The sequence below is a fragment of the Tamandua tetradactyla genome, chromosome 4, assembly GCF_023851605.1.
Source record: "Tamandua tetradactyla isolate mTamTet1 chromosome 4, mTamTet1.pri, whole genome shotgun sequence".
In the NCBI taxonomy this organism is placed as follows: Eukaryota; Metazoa; Chordata; class Mammalia; order Pilosa; family Myrmecophagidae; genus Tamandua; species Tamandua tetradactyla.
Genome location: NC_135330.1, coordinates 54114251 through 54134871, shown reverse-complemented (window position 1 = coordinate 54134871; position 20621 = coordinate 54114251). Strand labels below are relative to the sequence as shown.

Sequence of the window (20621 nt, the reverse complement as noted above, 5' to 3'; positions counted from 1 at the left end):
CTAGATAAAATTAATAAGAAAAGCGGGTAAATGTAACACAGAAACAGGAAATCTAAACATTCTCAGGAGAGAGAAATACATAAATATATTCCAGAAAGTCTATATGCTTGCAGTCCCCATGTTTGCTTGCCTATAGGATTTCTAGAAACCACGATGGGAGGTTTGATGCACTGAAAGATTTACATTATGCCTTAAAAATCATTTATCAAGATTTATTTTTATGTCTTTTATTAGGGTAAACAGCATATGAGTTTGCAATTGGCAAGCTTGCAATTGTTCAGGAAATATACCACTTATCCAGAGACTGACAATAGAGAGGCTTTTCTCCTATGTGTTCTCATAGAAGGGACAGCATATAAGAAAATAAACAGCATCGATAAACCAGAAACCTTACAACAAACATGGCCATGCATCAATGATGATTAAATTTTAAAAGTGAATCACTAGAAGAAAAGAAATCCTAGGTGTAAATAAAGCCCTCTTTTTCTCTGATTCCTCATTTACTTTTCTCAACAATCTACAAGGAAAAATAGAATAGAAATCTAGATCTTTATTAGATTAAAGTGATATCTAGGACTTGCTAGTCATTAGCAAATACAAATGCTGTATCAAAACTTATGAAATTGGCAGAACCTGAAAGCACTCACAAACACAACTATTCACTGAAAAACACACATGAAAATATCATATGGGTTTTTGCATAGAAATGTAGCAGTAAAGGATGGCATAATTTAAATTTGATATATGAGATAACTTCAACCATAGAGTAATTTAAGAATATTGCTTGAGACAAAGCAGTTGCTCTCAGAACAAATAAACACTAACTTTTTAATCAAATTTGAGTAATGTGGAGATGTAATGTCATTATCAAGTTCAATAACATATCTAAAAATCCTCCATTCTCTGTTTATAAGGTAAAAAATTTGAGTTGAGAGCCAATTCCCTGTATTATGTATAAAAAAAATCTTGCTATCCTTCTGCCTCTAACATTTTTCTCGTGATTTGAGGAATCATTCCATGTGAAACTAGTTATTTTCACTGCCACAAGGGGGCCCCTTTGCACCATAGCAACAGGGTTTCCTCACCACAGGCCTCACTGCTAGCATGCCATTTGGTTAAATCCATAGTTTGCCCTAAAATGCTCGCAAGTCCAGTCCTTACCCCTCTCCCAGACCTCACCTCTGAATCCAGGTTGACAGACACAAACATAACCCGAGGCTTCAGGGTAGGTGAATGCGGAGGGCAGCCCTGCAATGCGTCCGTCCTGTTTCTCTGAGGACCGTTCCACGCAGTCCCCACCGGACTGGCAGGGGTTACTGCTGCATTCGTTGATGTCGGTCTCACACTGGGCACCCGTGTATCCTGCAGGATGAAAGTTCAAAGAAGACACTGAGTCAAAGCGCCTAAACCATGGAACAAAGACCTAAAAAGAGGCCGACCGCTGTGCTGGCATCAATTAACAAGATGATGGGCCTGTCCTCAAGGAATTCGCAAAGGAAACCTGGAAAGGGGAGATTTAACATGGAAATACATAGTAGTAGCAATGGAGTCACTTGCATCAAGTTAATCAATATTTTAAAGAAAGATTTGGCTTAAGAAGGCTTGTAATAAAAGAGAACTTCAGGATAACCTGGGAATTCTAAGTCTCCAATTTTTCAAACATTCCAATTTGAATTTTTACCGAGGGAAAAAAAGGAAGCATTTTTTCAAGAGAATGGCTGAAAAGTCAGCATAGCCAACCCTAAAATTTTCTCTCAAAATTCAAATAAATAATAAATTTTTGCTTCCTAACACTCAGTGAAACTAGATAATAAATAATTTTGGATTTGCGTGGACTTAGATGGACGGTTTTATTAAAGCCAATAACACGAAAGTGATTTATCACTTCTAAAAATTTAGGATATTAAATAAGATGGTCCTTTCCCAGAACTGTTTCTTTCTTTCCTTTTTCATTTGTATATATGTGTGTGTGTGTGCATTTGTAATATATATGTATATATATATACATATATATAGTTATTGTGCATGTATTTGTGTGCGTGCTTTAACATAAATGAAATTGTATTGCATGTATCCTCCGCAATTTGCTTTTTCTACTTACTTGGAGAATCTATCCATCTAAGTCATAATTTCTAATTACTTCCAAGTATACCATAATATATACATAACATATTATGTTATATACTATAATTTAATCCTCCCTTAATTGATTTTACATGTTTTTGCCTTTACAAACAATGTTGCAATAAATATCATTATATATGCCTCTTTGCCTGTGTGTTTGAGTCTACACTATAAAACTATGCCCAGGAAAGATAGGAAAAATATGGAAATAAAACTCACAGATTGGGAAATATAAATTATCAGGAAATATCCAAAATTGTTAAACGTTATTGTAACTAGGGAAAATGTAAACCAAAACAAGATATTGTTATCCAACCAACGGGCAAAAATTATTGAATTTGATGATATCAAATCTTGGCAAATGTTTGGAACCAAATGCACACATATCCCGGGCCTATATGGTGAATGGTTATAAATTACGCAACATTTTAATTTAACAGATACTGACCAACTTCTCTAAAGCAGATACACCATTCAAAAATTATTGAATTCAAATTATATCAAATTCAATAATTTTTGCCAGTTGGTTGGATAACAATATCTTGTTCTGGTTTACATTTTCCCTGGTTACAATAACGTTTAACAATTTTGGATATTTCTTGATAATTTATATTTCCCAATCTGTGAGTTTTATTTCCATATTTTTCCTATCTTTTTATTACCCTGTTTTTCTTATTAATTTATGTTACTTAAATACTGTATATAATGTTGTATTAGTTAGGGTTCTCTAGAGAAACAGAATCAACAGGGAACACTTGCAAATATAAAATTTATAAAAGTGTCTCACATGACCTCAGGAATGCAGAGTCCAAAATCCACAGGGCAGGCTGCGAAGCCGACGTCTCCGATGGATGGCCTGGATGAACTCCACAGGAGAGGCTCACCAGCCAAAGCAGGAATGCAACCTGTCTCCTCTGAGTCCTCCTTAAAAGGCTTCCCATGATTAGATTTAGCATCACTAATTGCAGAAGACACTCCCCTTTGGCTGATTACAAACGGAATCAGCTGTGGATGCAGCTGACGTGATCAGGACCTAATCCTATGAAATGTCCTCATTGCAACAGATGGGCCAGCGCTTGCCCAATCAGATAAACAGCTACCACAACTTGGCCAAGTTGACACATGTCCCTAACCATGACAAATGTTATCCCCAAAATGTAAATTTATTAAGATGATAATACCGTGCTATGACTGGGATCAGATAACATCAGCTATTTTATGGGATGAATAATGTTCTTAAAGGAACACAATCCCACTTGAGATAACTGACCTTACGGTCACTAAGAGTATTCATAATGCTACTTAATTCTGCTGAGAAATATGTTTGAAAATAAAATTTACAATTCAAAATTATAAAATTTGCAAATGAACTAATGGCATTTCTTTACTTTAAAATAATTCAGTGGCTTCCCCTTTCACATGGGTAAAATTCACAGTCCCTAACGTGCTCTAGAACTCCCTGCGTGATCTGATCGTCTGCACACCTCAGCATTCCTATCTCCCCCAACTTGCGCTTTTACTCCTCTAAACAGCCTACAGCTTTTCTGTCCTACCGCCTTCATAAGTCTCTTCCCTTTCCCAGGAGACTCTCCTCCAAGCCTTTGTTTGACCAACTCTAACTCAGCTTCCAGACTTCATCTTGTATTAGTGTGCTACTTTGAATCTATTATGTACCCAAGAAAAGCCATGTTTTAATTCTGATTCAATCTTTTGGAGGCAGCCATTTCCTTTCATCGTGATTCAATAGTGTAGGTTGGAATTTTTTTCTTAGATTATCTCCATGGAGATGTGACACACCCAATTGTAGGTATTAACTTTTGATTAGATGAAAATGTGACTTCATCCATTCCAGGTGAGTCTTGAATAGTTTACTGGGATCCTTTAAAAGAAAAGACATTTTCGAGAGAACCAGAAACGACACAGCTGAGAGAAACGACAGAAGTTCTGAGCAGACAGAAACTTCAGAGCAGAGCTGACACAGAAGCGGACACATGGGAAACAGAGATACGGGTGTTTGGAGATGCTTGGAGCCCAACAGACATCGTCATGAGATATGAAGCAAGCCAGAAGCCGGAGTGAGCCAAGGGAAGCCAAGAGATTAAAGCCAGCCCCAGAGAAGCAAAGTGAGGAGCCCCCACAGGAACAGAGGCTGAAAGCAACAGAGCCCAGGAGCAAGGAACCAGCAGATGCCAGCCACGGGACCACCCAGCTGGCAGAGCTGTTCCTGACACATTGGCCTTTCTAGAGTGAAGGTAACTTCTTGTTGGTGCCTAAATTTGAACACTTTTCACTTCCTTAGGACTGTAAACTTGTAACTTATTAAATTCCCCTTTATAAAAACCGTTCCGGCTCTGGTACACACATTCCGGCAGCTAGCAAAGTAATACAATTAGTTTTTCAGAAAATTCTCCCTCATGGGCAAATCTAAATAAGGTGCCCTTGTTTTCTCATATCTGCCAATTCTCTTCTTTCGTTGTTCTTATAATAATTTTAAATTCTGTATTTATTTTTATGTACTGTTGCCTCTCCACAGACTATGAGGCCCATGAAAGCAGGGACTGAGTGTATTTTATGCACCACTCTAGTACTACACAATATATAAAAAGTGGACTACAATCAGTGACTGAAAGAGAATGAAATAGTACTGATCAATAATTGGAAATAGCAACAGCAATTTAGATTCTACTCCTAGTTTAGCAAATATATCTGAAAATTGACTATTAATAAGCAAATAATGAGAATATACTGCGATTTCTCATTTTAATACAAACATGGATGGGATCATACATCAAACCAAAACCACAACATAAATTCTGTTCCTCAACACTCTAATATATTTGCTACATATGACCCTTAGGGTCTTGCTCAGCCATCTGAGGAAGAAACTTATAGCCAGAGAAGGAAACGAAAATCATATGTCAGATAAAGACCCCACAATCCTTTGACTTGTCCCCTGGAAGAACCCTTGAGTCTCCTAAAGCCGAATATCTATTTAAAAATTATTTTTATCTCTTACAGTGGAAAATAAAGATATTCATTAAGTAAAAGTTTTCACAACAAGGTTTTACAAACTTGTGTTTGTTGCACAGTAGTGGAATCATTGACAATTCTTGGACTATTTTCAACTTTGTTCTCATTCGAAGGCTCAAGACTCATGCATAGGCTAAGTTAGGAAGTAATTTAGAACCTTCATAAATCCTTCCCTGCTTTGCTGGCTCATACATTATCTCAGTCACACAGTTAACACTGGGAAGGTTCTGATTTATAGTCTTGTCCGTCCTGTCCCCACCACGGGGCCCTGTGGGGATTATATCTGCTGCTCCCTTGTATATATGGGTTTGTATATATATAGACTCCTTCACTCAGGGCTATTTTCAATAGTTTCAACAAGTTTTTCTGCAAAATTCTGTATAAAGAAACAATATGATACTGGACCATGTCCCTAAGGCTCTCATATTACATATTTTTTTTTAACATATACAATCATATACGGGTAACAAGAAAAAATTTAAGATAGGCATTTAAGTTGACTGATAAACTTCTTGCAGTTGATTACTTTTTAAATGAGGACTCTAAGGCAATTACGGCAGTAGATTTATTACTTTTGGTGGCAGGTTTTGTTATCCAAAGAAGTGGTTCTTTTCTTAGACATGGAGTAGTTTGTAGGGATAAATTTTCTCTATATACAACAGTGAAAACAGTAAAAAGATATTCTGAATTTCCTACCTAAGCAAAATCGCCATAGCCAGAGACCCAAGACAGAAACCCAAAAGGAGAACTTACCTAAATTCAGGCCTCACATTTTATCTCCACATTATTTTTACCTCCTAAATGAATCCTTTCTCTTCTTCTACTACAGTTGCCTATGTTCCAGCAAACAGGCACATCTTTTGTTTAAACTACTGCTGAACCCTTTACTAGATTCCCTGTCTTTAGTTTTATTTCTCTCAACCATCTTCCACTGAGCTATCAGAGAGCTCTTTTAAAATTAATAGATCCATAGGCCGAATCCTCAATCTTGGGGTTTGTTCACATGAAACTTATCCCCGCAAAGGATAGGCTAAGCCTACTTAAATTTAGGCCTCAGAGACACCCCCAGTGGACCTCTTTTGTTGCTCAGATGTGGCCTCTCTCTCTCAGGCAACATGGCAAGCAAGCTCACCACCCTCTCCCTCTCTATGTGGGACTGACTCCCAAGGATATAAACCTTCTTGGCAACGTGGGAAAGTGTCAGTGGCTGAGAGTTTTCAAAAAGAATTGAGAGGTTATTCTGGAGGTTATTCTTACACATTATGTAGATATTCTCTTTTTAGTTTGAGGTGTATTAGAGCGGCTAGAGGGAAGTGCCTGAAACTGAAGAACAGTGCTCCAGTAGCCACATTTCTTGAAGATGATATAGCTTTCGCAGTGTGGCTGTATGATTGTGAAAACCTTGTGTCTGATGCTCCTTTTATCTACATTATGGACAGATGATTAAAAAATATGGATTAAAAATAAATAAATAATAGGGGGAACAAGTACTAAAACAAATTGAGTAGATTGAAATACTAGCAATCAATGAAAGGGAGTGGTAAGGGGTATAGAAAAAAAATAGAGAGAACAAAAGTTAAAATATATTGGGTAGATAGAAATTCTAGTGGTCAAGGAGAGGGAGTGGTAAGGGGTATAGTATATATGAGTTTTTTCTTTTTACTTTTTATTTCTTTTTCTGGAGTGATGCAAATGTTCTATAAGATGATCATGGTGATGAATATGCAACTATGTGGTGATATTGTGAGTCATTTATCATACACCATGTATGGAATGTTCATATGTTAAGAATGTTCTTGTTTGTATGTTGTTTTGACTTTTCAATTAAAAAAATGAATAGATAAAATAAAATCAAAAAGGATAAAATTAATAGATCCTATTATGCATTTCCCTGCCCCACAGTTTGTAAGGAAAACAAATATTTTTGTGGTCAGGCTTCATTCTCATTTCTTAGCTCCATTTGTCTCCAAGCAGCCCTGCCTGGTCTAGCATTTTTTAACATTTGTTCTAAATGTTATTTTAGACACACAATTGGACACGCTCTTTTCTTAGTATGCCAGTTCCCTTGCTTCCGTCTTCCCTTCTCTTTCCTCTCTTCTTTCCTCATTTAGGCAATGGTTTACTATGCACTAGATTCAGGGCATAAAAATGAACTAGTTAACATTTATTGGATGTTTACTAGGGACAAAGCTGAGCTAGGAAGTCCATACATACTACTAGATTTACCTCCAAAGCAACTCTATTAGATGGTTAATATTATTATCATCTGTGGTTTATAAATGAGGAAACTGAACTCAGAATAGTAAAGTAGCATGTGGGAAGTCAAAACTAGTAAGTATATTTCTGTATATGCTTATTCATCTTTCAGATTTTCTAAAATGGTACCTCCTCTGTCAAGCTGCCCCTGTACTTCTTCTCCCCTTATTCTCTTTTTCAGAATGAATGAACAAATGGAATTTTTTCTTCTTACTTGCTTGACTCCATTATATACTTCTTAGAGAGAAGTCATTAACTCCCATAAACAATTCCCACTTCCTGGTATTGAACTTGATATATAATAAAAGTTACTCCCCCCCCTTTTTTTTTGTTACATGGGCAGGTACCGGGAATCGAACCCGGGTCCTCTGGCATGGCAGGTAAGCATTCTTGCCTGCTGAGCCACCGTGGCCCACCCAAAGTTGCCCTTTTTTTTGAATGCCTTAACATGGGCCAAGCTCTCTTTACTTAACAAGTAAAGTACTATTATTCCTCTTTTTTTCATGGGGAACTTAAGGTCTGAAAGTAAGTTGATAAGCAATGGATCCATCCTACTCCCAAATTTATCGTGTAAGTGTTTGCTGATGAGGAAAATGTAGAATAAAGTAAATTCTGGAAAAATTCAGGATTCAGGTAGATTTAATGCAACTCTGTCCATTTTCTGGAACAGGAGAATGCATGGCATATATAGATTTTTGAGTCATAAAAGAATTCCAACCTTGATTTTACACTTTCATTTTTTCACCTACAAAATATATTTAACCAAAGACATTCAAAGTCACTTAGTAACAGAATATCTTTCTACTAGAAGCAACTACCAAATTGGCTCCAGTCTCCATGTTTTCCTCTCCAACCATAGAATTATCCTTTCCTTGATCAATAAAAATGAGTGGGGAGAGGGTTATGGATAATCAGTAAACTTATATAGAAAAAACTTGAACAGTCATAAAGTTATGAGTTGACATTATTCACAGTTGCCAAAACACAGAAACAACCCAAGCATCTATCAACCTTTGAATCGATAAACAAAATGGGATATACATATTCAATGGAATATTATTTAGCCATGAAAACAATGAAGTTCTGACCCATGTGACAGCCTAGATGAAACTTCAAAATATCTGTGGGGTGAAATAAGCCAGACCTAAAAGGACAAAAATCGTATGATTTCACTGATATGAAATAATTAGAATAATCAAACTCATGGAGTTGTAATCTAGAAGGCAGGTTATCAGGGGATGAGGGGGGGACTTAGGGAATAGAGAGTTAAGACTGAAAAGGTACAGAATTTCTGTTTGTTACAATAGAGATATTCAGTAATGGATGGTGGTGATTGAGCACAACATTGTGACTGTAATTTACAGTGTTGAAATATATACCTGAATGTGGCTAAAAGGGCAATGTTAGGTTTTATATATGGTGATAGAATAAAAATTTTTTAAAAATTCATGAAATTGCACTGTACAAACAGTTAACCTTAAGGTAAACCATGGATTATAGCTAATAGCACATTTATGAAAATGTGATTTCATCAATTGTAACAAAGGTACCACACCAATGCACGGTGTTAATCACGGAGTGGGGGTATATGGTAATCTTGTACTTTATGCATGTTTGATCCATAAATCCACAACTTCTCTAATAAAAAAAAATAAAGAAGAGAGAAGAGATGCTGTACCTTTCATTTCTATCAACGAAATTCTAGTGAGGATTCAATTAAAAATATATTCAACAGGTTGCTTACTAAAATTACCATCAATATTTACGGGTGGTCTAATGACTCACTGTTTTACACCATTTTCTACTGACTCTGGTATCCCTTCTATACTCAAATCTAGAGTACCATAAAACTTTATTACCCTTTTATGTAATTTCTAGTTATGGTTCATGGATTCTTGACCTGTATTCTCCTTTACATCAGAAGTGCCTAGGAGAATGCTCCTGATTCTGGAATGTCATTCTACACCCTCTATGGGCACATCATAATCTCAGCAATTGACTCCATGAATTAAAAGACAAACTTCTAGGATTTTAACATTGCCTCATGGGTTTCTAATATACTCCAGGTGTCTAAGAAAACATCTTAGAAGAAAAAGAAGAAGCTGCCTGTGAATCTTTCTCTGTTGGAGACCACACCGAGTTCCATCTTCCACTGATTTCCCCCTCTCTTTACTCTAGAAGGAGCAGATCACAGAGCAGCTTGGTGATCTCCTTTAGACAATGCTTAATGTAGTAGCAGGTATGTGTGAGCACTAAAGAGTACAATTAAACAGTCATAACTGGAAGAAAAGGTTGATTTTAAACCTTTAACAACAAGAATTTTTGGTCCAAAAGATTTGTTTCTAGTTTAAGAAAAAAAAAGAAAAGAAATTGGTCTAAGGCATTTTGTCACTTACCAGGCCAGCAGTGACAAGTGTAATTGTCAGCACTGTCCTCACACGTAGCATTATTGTGACAGGGTTTTGACCAACATAGAGGTATCAAGGTCTCACAGTGTGTCCCTGTGAATCCACTTCCCATGCAGTTACAGCTGTATCTGGAGAGTAAAAGGAAATTTTCAGGTCAACTCTTGGTTCATATTGAGATCAAATACCTTTATTCTGTCCTGTCCACCTGTCCATCAACCCAATAGCCATGGCAGAGTCTCAATACTTATCCCTGGGGAATTACTTCTACAGACCCAAAAGCATGTGCCTTTTTATACGAATGATTTACCATTAAAAAATACTTATCTGTTTTTGAACTTGTAGTTCATCTTCATAATCTTTTTAGAAACAATGATTATTTCCGTTAACATTCTCATTCATATAGCACCTATTTCATGGGGTTATTGTAATAATTAAATATGCATATAAAGAATTGAGCACCGTATCATAAGCATCAGAAGACACTGAATAAATTACTACTAGATTGTAATAAACACAATGGTTAATATTTTTGAAGGCAGCCGAGAATAATTTATACCTCTGTATGCCCTCTTTTATAGTTAGGGCTCAGTAATAAGGTCTTTTAAGAAAACAAAAAAAAAAAAACAAATTATTTTTTTGAACTGAGAAAGACCTCATGAAATGAAATGTGGCTTATGATGTTCTCTTATTTTTAGATTACAGAAATATTTCGGCATTGCTATTTCTGATTCTTCATCAATTGACTGGGATTATTGACAGTTTCAAAATACAAATCTGATAGGGAAAGTTGTTGACTGTATTAAGAGGAGCTTTAATTAGGCTGGAGTCTCTTCCAGGTGTGGGTACTGAAAAACATCAGTGTACATGCTCGGCTTAGATAGGGTAAGGGTTTGGGAAAACAGACAGGTGTGAATTTGTCAAAGAGCTCAGAGCTCGTTATGGCTGTGTCTGTATTTACCACTGAACACAGATATTAAGACTTTAATAAGGAATCTGAATATTAGCCCAATGTAATGTGACTATAATTTTATATGTCTTGCTATTTAGACATCTTTTATTCATTAATCTATTTCTTTAATAAAAAACACCTACTGAAAATCTACTACTTGTAAGACATTAGAGAAAAGAGCTATGTATTCAAGGTGCTTGCTGAATCTCAATTCAGGAAATTAGAGATTTGATTGCATTATTCCTTTGGTCTGCAGGAAGCTTTCTGCATGTTTTGTTTCTGAGTTTCCCATATGCCTCATAGCAAATATGTTACTTTTCTGTTGTGGGAAAATAAAGTGAGGTCATTTGTTGATCACATGGTTGTCATCTTTCCAATATTAAATAAGCAAATAAGTAATAAGAAAAATAAGGGAAAAGATAGAGAAATGGTTCATGGCACATTTGAGTGAGAAAGATAAAATGTGGCAAGGTTTCAGCTTTCATCAGTTTGCATAACCGTAGAAGCAGAAATGTTCATGTGATTCCCATCCTGATGCTTTCTGGAGACAGTAAAGAATGGATGGAGGACCCTCATTGGTTTCTTCTGGATTCTTGTGTGGAAATTTCCATCTGGTTCTGTCTTTCTTTGTGGTAACCAGTTACCTGCCTCCAGGAATGTAGAGTCATGTCACAGGAGTCTGATCTGGGTATAACTAAAGTCATAGATAAAGCATGGTATGTGATTAAGAGTTATGATCTATGTATTTGCAAAAGCAATGTATATCCACTTTAATTTATTTAAGGCCCTATTATTTTGCTGGATATGTTTGACACATGTGCCTTTTATTGCTGTCTTTTTGAATCTGACTCCCTTTGAAATTTAAATTTGGAATAAATTATATCCCACTTTAACTAAAGGACAATAGGATACTAGTCATTTTTGTGCAGAGAATTGTGTGTCATTGTGAGAGTTACCTAACATCCCGAACTTCAGACTCTTTCTTTGTAATATGGGAACATTAATGTCCATCTCACTTTCTACTGAATCATTGAAGAATAAAACAAGATAATGTTAAGTGCCATAGCTGTTAAAAATTGTTATGCTTTGGAGAACTTGGTATTTTCAGTTTAAATAAATATAGAAAGTTCTTGATATGAACTCAGCTACCATTGCCCAAATTTATTATATCCATCATAGTAAGGTGTTATTTATTATTGTTTATGAAGCACCAAGATAGAATTTGATTGGGAGCAGAATCGCACGACTAATTATCATCATTCTGCTTTCTCAAAAGTACTCACCCAACTCCCTAAACATCTGGAGATTCAAAACATAAAGAAATTAAACCTTTTCCAACACTATTTATATAACAATTATGAAAGATTTATTTTTTACTACTTGATTTATATGTTTATTATCAAATAGATAAAACCTCATCTTCACATTTGGAATAATCTTTAGCTTTGCTTTTCCACCTTCTCTTTCAAAAACATGCTTATTTCACAAAATTGAAAAGCTGATACATTATCAGCAAACTTGAAGGTGTGGTTTTACAGCAATGTAAGCAGTTCTAAACTATGACAAGAGTGACCTAGAAAATCCTCATTCTGGGGACAGATGAACTCTGAGGGATGCATTTTTTTACTAAAATCTGAGCAACCTCACAACTTTCCATCATTTAAAGTATAAAGTAATCTGTCAAATTTAAGTTGATTATGTGTGACCTCCAAACTCACCAACGTGCTACAATTGTTCTTGGTCCATGGGTTCTCTCTAAGCCAGTCATCCAAATGTATGAACATACCTGTTGTCCCCATCCATGCACAGCCCTCCATGGAGACACGGCTGGCTGGCACACTCATCAATGTTGAGTTCACAGTGATCTCCCAGGAATCCGGGGGCACAGTCACAGACATAGGCTGCCAGCGCATCCTGACACGTTGCACCATTTAGACAGGGCTGGGACCAACACTCATCAATTTCCAACTCACAGTGTATACCTTTTTCAAAAGTCAGCACAGAAGAAAAAGAGAAGATTTAGCAAAATATATTAACTATCTGGCAATGATTTCTTTACAAGGCTCTTGTCAAATGTTATGTTACCCGAGATAATTTTCCTCCCTTAATCGCAATTGATATTAACTTTTTGGCATGCTTATGAAAAGCTGCACAAAGCAGAGCAGCTGTTAGTTTCAAAGAATAGTTACATGCAACAGCTTGTGGCTTGGTATTCTGGGGAAACAAACAGGTCATTTTTAGAACAAAGTTACTGTTAACCTTATGTTTGTTGGAAGCCTAAAAGGAGCCAGTCAATGTTTTAAAATTCTTTTGCAGCATTTAGTTTACTAGGCAGCAAATAGAGTTCTGGTTAAAAGCCCAGACACCAAAGTAAGGCTGCCTGGGTTGGGAGCATGTCACAGTCAATTACTAGCTATATAATTTTGGACAAGTTTCTTAATCTCTCCATATCTCAGTTTCCTCACTTGAAAAAATGGTGACAACAATTTTAAGTACCTTATAGGATTATTATTATAATTAAATATGTTCTAAAGTGCTTAGGCTAGCACCTGGAACACACTGTTAGCTAGAGAAAAAGTGATAATTGCTCTTTCCACAAACATTTATTGTAAAATGTGATATGTAATTATTTCCTTAAGTGCTTCTTTTGTGTAGATATTTTTAGATTTTTCATTTCTTTGTAGTATAGTAAAATATCACCTTAAAATATAAAGCCAGATCGTGATTTACACGTAATGCAATTAGCAACTTCATTAGAGGTTACTTCATTTTAAGATAAGGTTACATGAAAAATGTAACCCCCAAAATAGTAGGTGAACATTATTTGCTAATAAATACCTTTAAAATTTACAGAAGTAGTCACACTGATGTCAAAATGCTATCTGATACATACTAATCAAATTTGTATACAGATTAAAAAGACACCAAAGAGCATCTATATTTACCCATCTTTATTTCTGCGCCTATAACCCACAATAATAAATTATGTATTAAAAAAGATATTGAGGGAATCTCAAATACCTTGGAAGTCAGTAATTTGATTTTTTTTTTTGCCTTTTTTTCCTGATGGAAAATACAGGAGGGTATTCTAACACCATTTGCCATTTACAACTGTGACTGGATTCTACAAATACTAAACTTCAAAGGGATGCTAGCATGCTAAAGTTGATTGGTTTTTTTTTTTTCTGAAAGGAAAAATAAATTTACTTATTTAAATTAAAATAATTTAATTAAATAAATTTAATTTACAAATTAACTTCTGTAAAAAAGCTATTTGTAGAATAGCATTTGTTGCTAGGCATGTACTTGCTTTTTGAGGTTTGTCTTTTTCTAACCCAGTTGGTCAATGGAACTTTTCATATCTGCTTTCCTCTGTATCAGTAAGGTCAAGGGAAAGCACTGAGTCAGCTAGCAGAAGACCTGGGTTCTCGTTCTAGTTCTCTCTCTGAAATGGCTTTTCAACAATATTTCAATATCTTTATTTCTCCCATATAAAACAAGATACCTCTATTTTCCAAGAATATGCAAAAGACAAAAATGATAAATTCTTTTAAAAAATCCTTCATATACTTGATTCTAATATATTTTGTGCCTATTTAGTACTTTAACATATTTAGCGTTTGTGAATAGTTAGTAGTTATATGATGCAAAATTACCTTTAAAATAGCACTGACCAGTCATGACTTTAAACGGAGGGACCTGTGCTCACCCAGGAGGCTGCATCATAGCGGATTCCCATAGCGTTCTCAGTGGTGGAGGGGACCGAGCACTCAGTGGCTCGTGCCATGTGCAGGGGCAGGGAAAGGCCATTCCGCATGCATTCCTTTATCTAATCCCAACACATTCATCTGTGAGGAACAGATGAAGAAGCTGAGGCTCAAAGAGCTTCAATGACTTCTAGTCTCACAGCTAATAAATGGCTGTGTTTCTGTGATTCTGGTCTCTTCCTACCCCAGCTCTTTGCCAACCCACTTTTCCAGAGGGCTTTTGCTTGGGTTTCATGGATCACGCCCTTTGGCATTGTGGTCATCTGTATTTGCTGGATATCATTACCATGTGAGGCTAAGCCAGTGGTTTCAAACTTAATCCGGTTTAAGTTTTATCTTTCATAGTTCACATATAATCCATATATCAATCAGGGTTTCAATCCAATATAAGCCCAGATTACTTCCTAATGATTAAGAAATGCTTTATGAACCAGCAGTTTAAATACCACATTTCCATTTACATATTGTAGTTCAAATACTTTGTTTTTAAAATAATCCCAATCCATGTATAAAAATGTAATTCAATAGGCTAAATAGAATTTCAATTTAAAGAACTATTTTCTTTGGGGTGATTTTACCTGTATTACTCCTAATGTTGCTTAATAACATGATTCTTATTGCAGCTTGTGACTGCTATTGTATAGATAGAGGAAAAAGTGATTTGGTCCATGCTACATGATGCCAAAACAGCTGAATGAAAAGTGAAAAGCCCAGTCAGTCTTCCAGATGTTTCTGTATCTCAAGATGTTTGGCTTCATAGATAAAACATCTGGATAACTGACTAAAACTTTTATCTTTCATTTGGATATTTGCTGTCATGAGCAAACAGCCAATAAATATATTTTAAAAAGTAACTGAACCATGTGGTTCATTCTATCTGTAAACCTTCATTTTATGACTGGTGGTATTAAACATGGCACCATGTCTTTAAACTTAGACATAACAATAAAAATCGAATCAGTTACAGTGAGTAGCTTTTGTGTAACTGATCCTCTAAGAACAGGGAAATTAATTATAAAATTCTTCTTAAAAAAATGTGCTCAGAAACCAAAAATCATTTGGAGTTAATAGCTCTATATTAAACAACAGAAAATATGGTGGGAAAAATTAACCAACCAAGATCAGAGAAACTCAGCATCAAAAGATGAAAGTATAAAAGAGGGAAAAGGAAAGAATTCCTCTCCTTTCACTAGCTTTGATGATTCACTATAGTTAAGACTGTGTTAATATCCACAGAGACATCTTTATATAAACCTAGGTGACTAAGATGTCAGATCATTAATTTCTGACAGAAAGGGGTAGTTCTAGCCTGAGCTACCCAATTTTCAATAACTGGCAAAAGAAATCCAGATGTTTCCTTAAAACCAAATATTAAAAAAAAAAAATTCTAAGGAGGCTTGAAATTACATGCATTTCCCTAAAACAGTAAGAAAAAAGGTAAAATGATGAGAGCTTCCCAGTCTTATCCACTGCCTTTGGGAGAGAAGCAAATTTCCTGACAAAAAAGAATCTTAAGAGTGCTCTTTTTCTTCCTATATGAAACTACTTAATTAAAAGTAAAAAGTCATTCCATCCCATCTTGATTTTCTTGATAATGTGCACTCTACATTCTCCTCTTGCCTTTTCAAATGCTTCATGGCTTGATTCTTTCCCCCCTTTCCACTTCTTCTTTCTCCTTTACCCACTTCTTCTTTCCTTTCTTTCTTGTTACTTCCTTCTCCTCTCCTTCTTGTGGCAATACCATATTAACTGATGCAAGGAGAGTTTACTTCAATGAATATCTTCACCTTATGTTCCCAAGATATAAGAGAAGGGCCAGGGCTTTTCTTTCCTTCTTTTGATATCTTATCCTAATTTCATTTTCTAGTCAAAAGTTACCATTGCCTGAGAGGAAAAGCTATCAAGTTAGAATTCAAGAAAAGTGACATCATAGTATTAGCCTCAGTACAGATATGCTGGATTATCTGTTGTCAGCTCAGCATTGTTATCATTCTTTCCCTACTTCCAAAGATCTTCTCTGTATCATAAAGAAATCGGGGGTAAATTTCCCAAAGTCTCCTTTCTCACATAGTTCATGGTTTGGGTTTGCTGAAGAGAGGCACTTACAAATTTGAAAAATGGAAAAGAAGCCACGATTCTTTGGAGATTGCTCAGAGCAGCCCAACTCTTGAACAAATGTGATTCCCAGCAGCTACCTAATGAGACTGAAGAACTACCCTTCCACTGCTGTAGAATGGGTACTGCCCACAGATTCTGGATAATTGAAGGACGTTCATAAGGGTTCTTAAGAATCACCCACTTTGGTGCATTAAACTGAGATCTCTTCCAATGGTTTACAGGCAGAGACAGTTTCCTGGGCCTTATGTGGGTGACCTACGAAATTACTGAGAAGCCTGTATTTAGAATGACCTCATGCTGGGTTGAATTTTCCACTATTGCTGTCTTGAAATTCTTAATAAATTTTGAAGAAGGGGCCCCAGATTTTCATTTTGCTTTGGGACCCACTAGTTTTGTAGTCAGTCCTGTGTAACAGGCCTTAATTCCTGTATTAAACTCTTTATACCTGAAATACATAGAGTGACTTCTGCTTTTCTGACCAAACCTTGATTAATGCGCTGGTCTAAGATAGGAACAATTTGGGTAGAACATACATACAAGCAGAACAGTTTAATTTTTGGCCCAACTCCCAAATAAGAGGAGGAAGGTAAAGAGTTAAAGTTATAGCAAAAAAAAATCTAGGCAGAAGCCCCACACTCTCATACACACCGTGGGTGAGCTCGGAATTTGACAGAATCCCAGATAAGTTCAGGGATCCCAAGAGAGAAGTGCTTGGTATCCCTCTTTCCTTCTAGAACCTTGAGAAGACATTAGAATGTTCATAATTCCCAAGCACAATAGAGTATAATAGTGAAAACTACATGGGATACCTAGGTAGATGGTGATGGGACTGATTACTTTATGAAGAATGCTTGTTGTATTATGAAAGCAGCCAAACGCTCTCTCAAGTGACTGAAATTGTTGCAAATGTGAAACAGTCAGTTCGGTCAAAGGAGACTCTCTGATGCTCTGAAAACACTACAGTGAAAAACAAATGGGTATCTATGGATGCACTGTAAAGACATGATACGAGAAACAGCCAGACATTAGAGTGGCAAAGAACTGGGTGCTTTTACTATTTCACACTATTTAATATTTCACCATTAAACTTCCTAATCCAAATCTACTCTATTGTATAATTGTGAAATAATGGAGGAAAAATTCTAAAGTGACTAAGTTTTCTTTGAAGTGATTAAAGTAGTCTGCCATCAGGAAGAAATGGGGACTTAAAGTAGAAATCCAGGTAAGTTATAGGAAAATAAGTGCTTTTGATAATGTTGAGCTTGGGGAATTATAAAAATTGTACTTGCTGCTGTTACTTTCCTTCTTCTGCTTTTCCTCCAACATCCATCAGGACGAGTGGAAAGAACACGGCTTTTGTAGGCAGACCATCCAGAGCTGAGCTCTGCTCTGCCACTGTTACTCCTGAAGTTGGGTACAGTAAAGGCTCAATGCATGGTAGCTATTACCTATGGTCCAGTCATTCTTTGCTATATTGCCTCCATAATTCCACAAAGTAAGTAGAATAAAAAGAACTGAAATGTGATTGAAAGCAAAGAGAACTCTGAAAGGAACATTGAAAGAGCTTTAAATTCAGTTTAAGTTACATATAAATGACATGCTAACAGTATACGAGCTATAGTGACTGGGAAATTTTAAAACAGTTATTATGAAATCAGCAACTGATGTATAAGGAGCTGCCGAGCAGTAGTAAGGTCATAACTAAAAGCGGGTGTGGCGGACTGAACTGTGCACACCAGTTGGGCGCGCTCTTCCCCTTGGTCCGCATTCTGATGGGCGTGGACCCATCGGGAATTGGATCTCTTGGAAATGTTACTTCAATTAAGGTATGACCCACCTGAATCAGGTTGGACTTTAACCCAAATTATTTGAGTCCTTTTTAAGCAGAATGAAATTCAGACACAGACAGAGAAAGTCATGCAAAGACAGAACTCACAGGAGAAAAGAGAAGACATTGCGTAGGCATCACTGTGTGTCGGAAAAACCAAGGACTGGATTGCTGGTAGCTAGCCCCAAACTCAGTTTTTGTGGGGTAAAAACCTGATGCCTCAGTTTTGGATTTCTCCTAGTCTCAAAACCATGAACCAATTAATTCCCATTGGTTAAGCCAACCCACGGTGTGGTCATTTATTTTAGCAGCCAGGAACCTAAAACATTAGGTAATAAATACTTGAAGTGAATGAAAAAGCTTGAAACTAGTAGAACAGAAAGTGGACAGTGGGGGCTTTCCAGGAGTAGGAAGTTGCAAGGTAATAACGGCAGGTAAAGAAGGTTTAGAGAAAATGGTAACACACCCATGGGTAGAAGGCCCCCTATGAAGTCTAGGCTTATTAAGGAGACAAATGCTCAATCTGTAACTTCCTTTAAAATGTGATCATTGAAAAAAGAGAAGAGAAGACATAACTTCAATTCTGGGAGCAGAAGCAGAACACAGGGGAGTGGGAGATCTGATCTCAAGGGTCTTAAGATAGGCTCCTACCTACCTCTCCACTTCTCCCCACTGTCTTCCAAGCACAAAGGCCTTCTATTGTTCTTAAAATGATCAAGCTCATCTTCCCTCATCTTTAAAGGAAGTTACAGATTGAGCATTTGAAGTAAGTTCTGCTATCTCCCTCTTTTATTTTTCTATGGTGTTACACAGTTTTTACTGTTGGCTAAGCAGACTTTCTGGACGACTTTTAAGGTATATACACTCTCATTTCTTTTTCTTTCTCTTTGTGACAGGATTACCTGACGGAGCTCTTCTAAATAAATAAATAGCTGCCTTAATTCCTCAAGATTCTGATGAGTGTTAGGAAAGGAAAACGATTGAGGCAGATGTTTGTGAGAAACAATGTGAGAAATTTAATAATTGAGAGATTCCTTAATTCTGTACCTATTGCTGTGTAACAGTCTACACCAAAACTTGGTGGCTTAAAATGACAATGAACATTTACTATCTCACAGTTTTGTGGGTCAGAAATTCAGAGTTTTTCTGGTTCAGGATCTCTTATAACTTTGCAGCCAAGATGTCAGCCTCGTTGCAGTCATCTGAAGGCTTGCCTGGGGTGGGAGGATGACTCTCTCATATGGCTGTTCCCATTAGACCTCATTTCCTCACTGACTGCTGGCAGGGGACCTTAGTTCCTGATCAGGTAAACTTTTACAGAGTCAGGAACCCTTTAAAAGGATTGTGTAGAAAGTGGTTTCATCAAGTAAACACCAAGTTTCAACAATGGCTAGGGAATTAGAGTTTTACTGGAGAACAATAAAAATGTTTTATCCACTTGTGTTTGAGAAAAGACCATGGTTGAGCAGTAGTTGAGCATTCTAATGGAAATCAGGAAGCAGATTTGTCCCTGCCACATTTTGCACATATGCTAAACAGAAATATGCATTAGTAGTCCATAACTCCAGGCCCAGTCACCATTCTGAACCCAATTATCAAAAGGATGCTTTTTCCAAATACCTCATAGGCATTTCAAATTTTATAATTCCAAATACTATCTCTTCTCTACCCTCCTCTATGATCTCCTCCACCCTACACTCCTGTTAAAGCTTCCACTTGATAAATGGGATTATCATCCATATCACTCAAGCCACATTTCCAGCAGTTATTATCTCCTTACATGTTATTTTGAACATCCTAATTGATCACAAATCCTGTCATTTCTCCCTTGGAAATGGATCTGATCTACCATCCCCATCGCTATGACTTCAATCAGACCCTCCCCATCTCTCATTTGGTCTCATTGCTACTGGCTTTTCTCTTCCAAATCATTTTTTTTTACATTTTTGAGAGTGATCTTTTAAAAATACAAATCTGATTATATCATCATCTGCCTATATTTTTTAAATATTTTCTTCTTGCCTTCACAATAAAGCTCAATTTCCTTGAAGCATCAGAGAAGCTTCTGAAAGCTGTGGAGTTGACTGCTGCCATCCATGACGGCATCCTTCAGCTCCATCATCTCTCATGCCTCTGGGATT

The 20621-nt window shown here is 36.5% G+C and overlaps 1 protein-coding gene across 1 annotated transcript in view; it reads right to left on the bottom strand.

Annotated features, from left to right (window-relative positions):
• The window catches only part of CRB1 (crumbs cell polarity complex component 1), a 201976-nt gene that overhangs the window by 121232 nt on the left and 60123 nt on the right, over positions 1–20621 (bottom strand). The window contains exons 4-6 of the mRNA XM_077156790.1: positions 12554–12749; positions 9807–9946; positions 1180–1362 (exon numbers count right to left, since the gene is read on the bottom strand). Of these exons, the coding sequence (XP_077012905.1) occupies positions 1180–1362; positions 9807–9946; positions 12554–12749 (519 nt within the window). The remainder of the gene's footprint in view (positions 1–1179; positions 1363–9806; positions 9947–12553; positions 12750–20621) is intronic.